We start from the raw sequence: 12209 nt of genomic DNA, 5'->3' as shown, positions 1-12209 counted from the left end.
TTCTCCATTCCTTCTTAACTCCTATGTTGACATTAACTGAATCCCTATAGTTCCAGAGCCATCTTCCATGAACTTTTCCTCCATGCAAACTTTAGTTATGATGATACACTGTGAATCAAATAAAGAGTAAAATCATAGTAATACAAGCAACAACTTTGTGAAAAAAGTTAGCTGGCCAATTTGGTACATATTATTACCCGACTAAAGTTATTATTCTAAATTCAATGCTTAACAATATCTTCCTAGGTTTTAAATGCATTTATAAAAATTTAGTGCAGAAAATTTTTATCAGCGTATTTTTTCATAAACTTATAAACATCAACATGATGGAATTATTCTTCTTTTAGAAATTTTACATTAAATAAAAAACTTTTCTTAAAACCTATTCTATGAATTATTCAAAGTCATAAAGATAAAAGATTTTATATCAACTTTCTGGGGTTTTTTTCAGAGCCTTATTCTATAATTTAGCACAGAGCATTATAACACGAATGTCCTATTCCAAAAATCTAAGTACCAAATGTTGAAGTCCAGGAAGTGTTCAGTCAGATGGCCTTTACAAAATTTAGTTATATAAAGAATCACTATCAAATACACAGGTTATAAAACAAAGTGCTTTTAAATACCTTTAAAAATGTTCACAACCAGTACAATGAGTTTTGCATAACTTTTGAGTTTAGGGGTTTCTGAGACAACATCAAAGAAATTTCAAATGGAATTTTAATTCTTTTAGAATAAAGACACTAGCTTTCTATTTAATTTTCATAGACATATACTGTCTCTCTGAACAAGATCATATATACTATATACTACTGATTTAATTTGGATAATATTGACCAGATTTATTTTTATTTAAAAATAAAGAACATCTGTATATGGGAACAAACAATTCATCTCTCAGTGAATCAGAATCTAGTAAAAAAAAAAAAAAATTTAAATAAAAAAGAGGTAGACAGAAAAGAGAAAGAAAGGGTGAAAGAAGAATCAGTAAGCATTTTTAAATGGTATTCAAGAGGCAGAAAAAGAAAAAAAACACTAAAACATCCTAAAGAGGACATTTCAGTAAAGATAAATCTGGGAATAAATATTACTCAGATTTAAATATTGAAGTATTAACATATAAAAGAAATTATGCAAGTCAACAGACAAAAAGCCTCCACTACAATTAATGTTTCTACACACACATACATACACACGCACACCCCCCTCACATTCACACACGTTTATACTGAAACCAGTTTGGGGAGAGGGATTAAAAAGACAATCTATCCATTTTGTATGTTTCTTTAAACATATTTATCAAAATTTTGAAATAAATAAAAATTCATAATTATATCAAATTGTACATTTTGAAGTTGCCTAACACTCAAATTTGAGGCTGGAATCATATTCAAGTATAATCACATTTATTTCATTTTCTAGCTACACATATTTTATCCCACGTGCACCAACTATATTAGAAATGTGCCAGCCCCAAGTTTAAAAACCCCTCAAAGAGCAAGTCAGGTGGATGCCTCAGAGACCCTTTGAACTAGATGAGTTACCAGTGAAAATTCATCACACTTTAAAATAATGCAATGTTCTGGTTACACTTTAAGCTTTCTGATGTCACAATACATGTGGCATTGTATGACAAGTGTTTTTTCCTTTTGCTCAGACAGTGAAGCAAGAACAAGCAGGCTTTTGAATCAGTGCTGCACTTGAAGTATTTGCTTGTTTAGGAGATTTATACCGACTGTAGTTTGGCTCTCTTATAATGTCATTCCTGGGCTATAAGCTTCTACAAACTGACAGAAATAACAGGAGATGTGAAAAATGCAACAATACTAAAAACAGATGTTGGTGTAAAATTCCAGGATCATTTATTTGCTCATTTTGCCTTTTAATGTACAATTTCCATACTGAAAACAAAGAGCTTTTTTTTTTTTTTTTTAACTCTTAAAATAACTAGAACTATGAAACATTTAGAAGAGATGAAGTAGAACATTTATGGGATGGGGACTTGAGAAAAGAGGGAAGTAATGAGAAGCTAAGACAAGGGTAGGTTGAAAGAAAGAAAAAAATGCACCTAAATCTACACTATCTTTTTTAGTAATCCCACATCATCCTTTTTCTTACTCTTACTTTCTTTTAGTCTAGTCTGGTAATAACTCCAAACAGACAAATTAAGGGCTAGAGTTACCATGATTCTGGATAAACAAGAAACTAAAAGGAAGAACAATTAATTGTTCTCAGGCACAGTTGCTTTTGTGCCCAACAATGTGGTGGATATTTCCCCCTAATCTTCACCAAAAAATACCTTATCCAAACCTCCTGGCTTTGGAGAAATAAAGGAGCTGCATTTGCAGTTACATTTGTAAAATACCTAAATTCATAAATCAAACAGTGTAGCAGTTATTAGTTCTTTTTTTAAAGAATGAGTCATGGGTTTATTATAAATAACTCCAAACACACCTTTCTTCAAAAGATTCACTTTTCTATTCCTACTATGAATTTCTTATTTGTTTGGTTCCTATGAAATGATGTTCCAAAAGCTATCACAAGGTAATATGATCTCTCATTCTACCACAAATACCTGCTTTAAATAGTCAAAAATAAACAGCAAGATTTGGTTATTCTGAATTCGTATTAACAAACTTACATGATTTCCTGTTGGAAAGTTTCAGGGGCTGAACTATTATTTCTGGTCGTCTCAGAGCCAATCTCCTGGGGAAAAAGAAGGTCAATATGCCTATCAATTTTCAGTCCAGATCCAAGGCTAATATAACACCAAGATATTAAAAGTCTTAAGGAAAAAAATGGAAAGTTAGGGGGGAAATGAACATGATGCAATCTATTCAAATTAAGAAATAAATCCTCTACTTTCAAATTTTTATAAATTATCCCCACTCCAAAATCACTCTTCTTTTCCGTCTTTCACATCAATACAGTTTCAGATATTATGTGCTATTTTCCATTTGCTTCGTAACAAAAACCGTCTATGACCTGGTACTGTCATATTATTTTTGGTCATTATTCATAGTTAGTTAGACAAAACAGAAATCTAAACCTGAGGGATAAAGGATTCTAAGGCAAGGTTTTAGTGCTTATTTTATCACAACCATGCTGGAGTGATATTTTGCAGAGAACAAAAGGTCACTTGAAGAAAGGCCATCATTACTTGCCAGTAGCTCACCTTTCCTGGAAGTGCTTTGAAGGAATCAAGCCTGCCCTGGGATTGGAATCACCTTCATGCTTTGCTTGCCACCATGTTGCATCATCTTGGCTCATAATCTGAAGAATATCTCCCTTTTTGAAAGAAAGCCCAGCTTCCTTACATGGAATTGCTTTATCCTCATTAGGGTCATAGTCAAAGAGGGCTTTGATAAACATCTGGAAGAAAGTTTCATTTAAAATGAATAAATACTTTTTAAAATGTGAAATCACCAACATTCTTCAAACTCTGATTTAAGAATAATTTTTTAAAAATAGAATATTATAATAAATTTGTTTTGACAAAGAAGATGTGCACTAGATGGAAAAACACTAGTCTCCCTACAAAAAAGATTTTTAAGGAATAATTACCTTGCCTTCTTTAGATGGTGTCTCCTCTTTGATGCTGGGTATGATCTTAAAGGTAATTGCTCCCTGAGACTGAGCCTGATATCAGAGGAAAGAAAGGGTTATAAGGAAACTTCTAGAGCCAAGGAGAAAGAAGGCAAAATAAGTTAGAAAACTAAATGTTTCTGAAATTTACAAGCTTGGGGTTTCTACTCTTAGATCAAAATGAGGAAACTATTTTTGTAGAAATTCCTGTAACATGAGAAAGCACTAAAGTTTGTCAAATAACTTAAAAAACAAACTACTAAATCCACTTTTACCTCCTGTGCGCTTTTAAAATGCCAATGAATATATTACCATCCATGTCAAGTTACTCGAAAATGGAAACACAGAATATGCACAGTGACTTATAGACAATAATAACTGTTGAGAACTGATAATGTGCAAGATTGAGACTATTACATTTAAGTATTAGCATCCATGTTTTAGAAACAAGACACCTATATTGTCAGTAATGAGGATATAAATATATGATTCAATTAGTTGCAATGCTCATCAGAAAAAATAATAAAGAATATTCATCTCTATTATAGTCTGGTGAGTGAAATACCAAATGTAATAGATTCATTTAAAAAATGAAAGGATTGAGTATTCCAATTTAATTAGAACAAGCAGCCATACCAATAACTCTTAGCTGAGTATCTCAGACAACAGGTCTTCCTTTGATAAACTCTCATGTCATTCTCTAGCATTTATCATTAACAATATCTAAATAATTATTTATAGAATTGTTTCTTAATATCTGTTACCCTGCTAACTGTAAGCTCCATGAAAGCAATAAATATCTGGCACATATTTAATAGGAATGAGAGAGGGGGAGAAGAGGCAGATAGGGAAGGAAGGAAAGGAGAGAGGGGAGAGGGGAAAATGGGTAGGTCTCTCTGAGGCTCACTATCAATGGAGTGCTGGTAAACCAGGATTCTGTTTTATAAAAAATAAAAAGAAAGGGAAAAAAAAAGGCCCCGATTTGTATTGTTTGCCAATTTCCATGGTATAAATACTCCCACCATAGCCAATTTCAATTTACCAGTGTGAAGTCATTGAAAGCCAAGCTGGGAAGAGTTGCATAGAATGAGCTGTTACAAACATGAGAAGGAGCTCCAGCACAGCATAGACTCAAGTAACATGGGGTTTTAATAGTACAAATATCAAAATTTTATAAAGAAATGATTTCAAAATGGTCATATCATTGTTAGTGCTTAACATAAAAGTAACTCACAAATCTTAGTAAGAATTCATATAATATTAAATTGTATAGGTAGAGAGAAAGCAAAAAAGTCTTCTCTGTAATCCCTTCCCATTCTTCGTTTGTGTGTGTGTGGGGGGTAATATATGTAAAGCCCTTAGAACAGTGTCATTAAGGGCTCAATCAATGTAAGCAATGATTACTATTATTAAGTCACATATGTCTATCAGCCATTGTGATTGCTCCACAGTTATTCATCATATGGATAAATGATTCTTCAATCAATGAAACTTTTTTGATAGTTTCTAAATCTATTTTTAAAATATCTTGTTTATACACATATGCCAAATAAGTTTCTTAGGGTTAATTCCCAACAATTGAATTTCTTGATTAAAAGGTATGCAAATTTAAAATTTTGATAGTTTTGAATAGCCATCTCAAAAGGCTCTATTAATTTATCCTACTACTAAAGACATATAAACATATCTATTTATATGGCTAACTCTAGACATTATCAAGCTTTTAAATACCCAACAATCCAATATTTTTCAGACATCACATTTTCTTTTGTAAATTCTGTGCATATGCTTTGCCAATTTTCCTGTAAATTTTTCTTACTAATTTTTATGAACTCTTCATACCTTAAAGTATTAGCCTTCTATCATGCATACTGAAATTTTGTCCCTACAATCTCTATCTCTTAAGTTTTATGTATGGCATCATTTTCTATATAGAAAATTTTCAATTCTATAGTCATCTCAGTTATTTTCTATTTGAATTTCTTATCATTAAAGTCTTTCTCAACTTTTTGTGATTTTTTTAAAAACTTAAATATTTAATTGGTTGGGATTTATTTTTGTGTGTGCTATAACATTGGGACTGGCTTTATTTCTTCTAACTGAATCATCATAAATCCAATACCATTTATGAAATGATTTCATTGTTTCCCACTAATATAAAATGCCATCATAATCATATATTAATTTTTCATATATACTGAGGTCTACTTTGAGATGCCAAACTTTCTTTTTATTTCTGTAGGTTTATAATATGTTTCCATACATAACAGGGACCGTGTCCCTTCATTTTACGCTTACAAATGAACTTGAGAATTAATATTGTCAAGACCTAACATAATTTCGTTCTGTCCTAGATTTCATAAGACATCTAAATTTGTTTTACTATTTTATATGCCTGGAAAGTATAGCGTATAGTCTGGCTATGTCAATGGGAGAAAGAGAAAGATAAATGCATCACCAACAACAGAGTAAATGGTGTCTATTAAGTACATAATTTGAGACAGGCCCTATAATAAACTCTTTACATACATTAGCTCATTTAATTCTCAAAACACTCCAGTGAGATATTTATCTCTTCTTATTCTCATTTTGTAAATGAAAACACTGAGACAATAAAAAGGCTAAGGTATTTTCCAAAGACATGGCAATTAAGTGATGGGGCTGGAATTCAAACCCTGGACCTCTAAATCCAAATCCTATATCATAACCACGTCTGAAATATAGTAATTCAATTTCGTTTTTATTGCAATTTTAAAATACAACTTCAGCTTACCAAAATCTGAATTATTTCATCAGGCCTTTTATCCTCAACTGGTATCCCATTCACTTCTCGAAGTTCATCACCAACATGAATAAGACCTGAGAAATAGCAAATTTGGTAAATTAGCAGTGTTACCTACCAAAGTAACTAATTTGCAATTGTGTTCATACTTAAAGCATTGTTTTGTTCCCTTAAAACATTTGAGGATTGGTAAGGAGACATTCATGCTTCTCAGGTTTCAGATTCTGAGCCTCTCTACAGCAACGAATCAAGACAACACAATAATGCTGGCAAAGAAATGACAAGAGCATCTTGCTCTGTGTCTAGAAATGCACCTTATTTTCATCTTATGAAAGAATTATTTTTTTTAAAGGTTGCATGCTTTTAGTAGTACCTTTTAAATCAGAAAACACTGAAACAAGTCTTAATATAACTTTGGAAGCCCACGTAAACTAAGAAAGTGGAGAGAGATTTATTTTTCATTTATTTCAATTCCGTATTTCAACACAAAGGAAAATACCTTATTTCCTATTTTGCTGTATTACATCAAAAGATTATTATCCTCTTAGTTATACATTGGAAATATTACACATAAAACTCAACATGACTTGTCTATATTCACTTAACATTTAAACTCTTACCACTTCTGTCTGCAGCCCCTCCTCTCATGATTCTAGCCACAATGATTGCCCCAGTCTGCTCATCTTTCTTAATGGTGGCTCCCTTTTAAGAAAAACAAAAGTATTTGTAGGTAAATGTGTGTGCTGCTAATATGAAGGAGGAGGCAGAAGTAAAGACATTCACCTGGAAAAAATGAAAACAGCAACTACAAAAAAATTAAAGGAATGAGGCAGGAAGAATAGACATCTTGCCATTTGTCTTACAAATGCTCATTACGGGGTGCAGAACTTTCTACCATACACACTAAGTTTTCAGCAAAATTTAAAGGTTTTTGAGGTCTTTAACTTCTTCAACACTGTGGAAAGGACACATATCTTCTTTCCACTATAATACCTTGTATTTGTATACTATTTGTTTTTACCCTTTTAAAACATTTCCTCCTTTCATTTATTTTTAAAATACTCCACAAAGAAGGTATACGATACATAGGCATGAGTAAGTGAATAGAATAAATTACATAAATTACAAAACTCAGGTCATCTGACTTTCAGCTCAGGGATCCTTCTATTACACTATTATAATAAAGAAACTCAGTGATAACAATAAAGAAAAAAATTAAAACTCCAAAGTTAGCTGTATTTCTTACCCAAGGCTAATATAAATTAATGGAAGAAAGAACTGTTAGTCCAGGGTTTTTATGTACTAGGATTGTCCCCTGGTACAAACAGAACTCACATTTTGGCATAAGGTTAGGAAACAATTTCAAAAAGAATCCAGCAATTCTTCATTTATGGATGTTCAGAAGCAGATTAACTGAATGTTGCTTTGTAAGAACATCAGGCACAAATGGTTACTTTGAAGGCTTCTCATGACTTTCCTTTCCAAGAAACTGGTACTGGTTTAGAAAAGCCATTCCACATCACATCACAGGGCTAAGATTACAGTAGGTGGTGGCAGAATTCACCCCAAAGAAGAAAATTGATTTTTTTTTTCTCAAGTATGTCAAGAAATACATTTCTATCACTAAAAAATAAGTTTGTAAACAAAATTAGAAATCCATTTGTAGTAAGTGTATTTTATATATCACAGCTATCAGATACATATCTTACAATAGTAAAAACCAAATAATTAAGTGATAGCGTGATTTTGTGGTGTTTTTCACCACCTATATATGCATTCAGGCCAAAGACTTGAATGAGCATCTCTATGGTCATAAACCTTAGACTCGACAATTACTGGTATTTTCTGCTTTTAAACAGTTAACTTGTAACCAAGATTACTGGAAATGTAATATTGTTAATACAACTAATTAGTTTGGTTAGATCAATTTTCATTTTCCTTAATAATGTATCCAAAACTTTCCCAGCAAAGTATGCCTAATGGCAGAAGGGTCTACTAACCTAATATTACTTATCAATATTTTACAGATGATAAACTGAATCCCAAATGGTTATAATTTGTCCAAAAACATACAACTGGTGTGCAGTAAAGTCAGGACTTGTCAAAGGCAAACTGATCAGAATTGCTATTCTTAATTTTAATTACCATTCAAACCTGCTTACCCTATTATCTTTCTATAACCTTTTGTTCATAAAGGCCTAAGTTCATTGCACTTGTGGAACCTTGAACTTATGGAGGTCACTGATCCTTTCCCTCTTTGTATGTGTATGTCATATTTCCACATCAAATGGTAAAAATGACTCTGAGGTATACAAGGCTACAAAAAGGCTTGCAGCAACTACCTGGGCCTCTTGAAACACTTGCTGTATGGGAAGCCAGCCACCATGTAAGAAATCATGACTACAGCCATGCTGTGAGAAAGCCCAAGCTAGCCAAGTAGAGATGCCACTTGGAAAAAGAGATGCCGCACCAGCCCCCAGCCTACCCCAGGCATCAGTCATGGGAATGAAAGAACCCTCAGATGATTCCAGTTTCAGCCACCACATAACTACATGTGGGAGGCTCCAAGTAAAAACCACTTAATTGAGCCTGCCAACCTCTAAAACTATGAGCGATAACAATAAATTATTGTTTTACCCACAAAATTTGTGTGTGGTTTATAACACAGAACTAGGACTGGGACAAATCTTTTTCCACTATGGGTATACTGTTTTTCAGTATAAGGCCGTCCTATTTATTGTGCTTAATGCTAGTTATTCCCTTTGACTTATTCTGTGACTCAATGAAGTTGACAAATGTTTACTGAGAACCTACTATGTGCCAAGTTCTATTCTAAGGGCTTACAATACAATGGTGACAAAAAACAAAAACAAAAACCAAAGATTTCTGCTCCCACTGCCCATGGATATTACATTCTAACAGAAAGGACAGACAATAAATACAACACAAAATAATTATACGGTAAGTCAGAAGGTGATTAAACACTATGGGGATGGTGGAGGTAGAGCAGGGTAAGAAAGATCAGGAGTGCCAGGGCAGGTAGGGAGAAGATGATGTAAAGACATAGGCCTCATTGAAACGATAACATGTGAGTACAGAAAGACTGGAAGGACATGGAGTTAGCCTAAAGGAAAGAAAGAAGACACACAGGGCAAAGGTGCTGAGGTGGGCTGTGAATGAAACATCCAAGGAAGAGAAGAGAATCCAGTGTGGCTGGAGTAAAGTAAAAGGGGAGAAGCAGTAGGAGGTAAGGTCAGATGGTAACAGGGAGCTAGATGAGGCAGAGCTTTGTAGGTCATTGTGAGGACTCTGAAATTTACTCTGAATGAAAACAGGGAGAACCTGCAGGGTTCTAAAAAGCAAGAGCGACACAATCTAAAAGGATCACTGTACGTACTGTGCTAAGAAAAGAGTGAAGGAAGGCAATGTCTACAGCAAGGAAACAAATAGGGGGCTGTCACAATAATCCAAGAGAAAGAGGAGGGGGGCTCAGATCTGACAGGAAGGAGGAGAGATAATGGAAAGTGGTCTGGGTATATTATTGTAGAGCAAAAGGATTTCCCAATGAATTGGAAATGGAATGGGAAAGACAGGGAGGTATCAAAGATCGACTATGGTTTTTGGCTGAGCAACTAAAAAGATGGGATTGACATCAACTGAGAAGGGGAACTCTATGGGGGAAACACATCTGGGGACAAAGACCAGTTTACTTGGGAACATGTGAAGACTGAGATGTTTATTAGACATCCAAATGGAGATATCAAGTAGACAAATGGACATAAAAATTTAAAAATCAGAAAAAAAGATCTGGAAGAGAAACAGCCCTGGAAGTCACCAGCATACAGATGTTGTTTAAAGCCATGGGCTGGATGAAATCACTTCCAGAATGTGTAGATAACAAAGAGCACTCCACACTTACAGGTTATTTTGTTATAGATATGAGTATACCCTGGAATACAATACACTTGCTATCTGCTGGTTCTCCCTATCGTTGGATGGTAAACTATGGACCTGAGGAATGATATCTCACTTTCTATGTGATACTGGCACAATTCAACCTTCTTTTGGATCCCTTCATTCCTGAAGATATCTACTAAGTGGGATCACAAAATACAGTGAATGCTGCTGCCAAGTGCCATCCAGCAGAAAGGCAGGGATCTTCAATACGGGAAGCCGCGCATTGCACCTTAGTAACAGTGTGTGACAAGTTTCAACTTGTTGGGTGCAGTCAGTCGAGTGTAAGCTACGGTTGAGAGAAGGTGTGTTTTAAAGTGTGCTGTAAATCATGGATCACAAACAACGCATTAACATGAAATTTTGCTTCAAACTTGAAAAAAGTGTTAAAGAAATACACGAAATGTTAAAATTAGTTTATGGTGATGGTGCAGTGAACATAAAGACAGTTTACAACTGTTTCAAGTGTGATTTCATAATGGTTGTGAATAGATTGAAGATGAGGAGAGACAGGGAGTCCTTCAAATAAGAAACCCAAGAGAACGTTGAAGAGTAAGCAAAATGATTTGATCAAACAGGCGATTGACTATTAGGGAAATTTCTGAGGATCTGAACATCTCTTATGGTTCTGTTCAAAGTATTTTAACAACAGATTTGATCATGAGGTGAGTGAGTGCAAAATTTATTCCATGCATTTTGACTTTCGAACAAAAGCAACGGCGTTTGTCAATTTCGTTGGAGTTGCTCGATTGAGCCACTTCAGATTCCAGCTTTTTAAGACATGTCATCATGGGAGATGAAACTTGGGTCTATGGCTATGATCCTGAGACCAAGGTTCAGAGTTCTCAATGGAAATTACCCAGTTTTCCTCATATGAAAAAAGCACATCAATCAAGATCAAGGTGATATTAATTGTTTTTTATTGACCTTTGATGTAATTGTGTGAGCTGAGTTTGTAACCCAGGAACACTATAGTAAACTCTGAATATTATAAGGGCTTATTAGAGTGTTTAAGAAACAACGTGGGTAGAAAACAGCCTAAGAAATGGACAAACGGTTTCATCCTCCATCATAACAATGCTCTGTGTCACCCATCACTTCTGGTATGGAAATTTCTGTCAAATAAAAACATTATGGTGTGTCCTCATCCACTTTATTCACTGGATCTGGCACCGTGTGACTTCTGGCTCTCCCCCAAAATCAAAATGAAAAGTAAATGTTTTGAATCAATTCAGGACATCCAGGCACCCATGACAGCACAACTAAAGACATTAATTAAAGAGGACTTCCAGAACTGCTTCAGAAAGTGGCAAGAATGATGGGATAAGTGTGTTCGAAGTGAGGGGGAGTATTTTGAGGTAAATTAATAGCAGTGTCTTTCACTGTAATAAAATTGTTTTTTTTTTCTAATTTAAATATTCACCATATTTTTTATCACACCTCGGTATATTTCCATACTGTTTTCTAAACACCTATCATCACTATTCCTTGATGTAGTCCTAGTGCAACATACTTGCATAAAAATAAGAGATCAAAACTTAGTAAAATAGAGCACATTATATGTAATATTGTGCAAAAGCTGACAGTCCTGATGCACAGGATTTGAATTTATCCTATGTGATTTTGACAAAAAAATAAGAGTATAAAGAGCTTCAGATTAGACTGAGAAGTTAAAATTCTGGTTAGATTTTTGTTGCTACTTCTATAAAATGGTTTATAAAGGAGAACTGGGTTATCAAGATCTCCTGGAGTTAAAAAACTGTGTGTACTATAACACTGCCAACATTGTAAGACCTCCTTAAGAAGGTAGCATAGTCGATTTCATGTTGAACCTTTAAGATAAGTATTTTCAAAGTATGGTTTACCAAATACTTGCATCAAAAATCTC

The 12209-nt window shown here is 34.0% G+C and overlaps 1 protein-coding gene across 1 annotated transcript in view; it reads right to left on the bottom strand.

The window, feature by feature from the left end:
- MPP7 (MAGUK p55 scaffold protein 7) overlaps positions 1-12209 on the bottom strand; it is a 240377-nt gene that overhangs the window by 55908 nt on the left and 172260 nt on the right. The window contains exons 7-11 of the mRNA XM_074324831.1: positions 6988-7069; positions 6359-6444; positions 3565-3639; positions 3176-3372; positions 2642-2706 (exon numbers count right to left, since the gene is read on the bottom strand). Coding sequence (XP_074180932.1) covers positions 2642-2706; positions 3176-3372; positions 3565-3639; positions 6359-6444; positions 6988-7069 — 505 coding nt within the window. The remainder of the gene's footprint in view (positions 1-2641; positions 2707-3175; positions 3373-3564; positions 3640-6358; positions 6445-6987; positions 7070-12209) is intronic.

Source organism: Rhinolophus sinicus, linkage group LG02 (genome assembly GCF_036562045.2).
Source record: "Rhinolophus sinicus isolate RSC01 linkage group LG02, ASM3656204v1, whole genome shotgun sequence".
In the NCBI taxonomy this organism is placed as follows: domain Eukaryota; kingdom Metazoa; phylum Chordata; class Mammalia; order Chiroptera; family Rhinolophidae; genus Rhinolophus; species Rhinolophus sinicus.
Note: the sequence above shows the minus strand (reverse complement) of the source record. Positions and strands in the feature narration are given on the sequence as shown.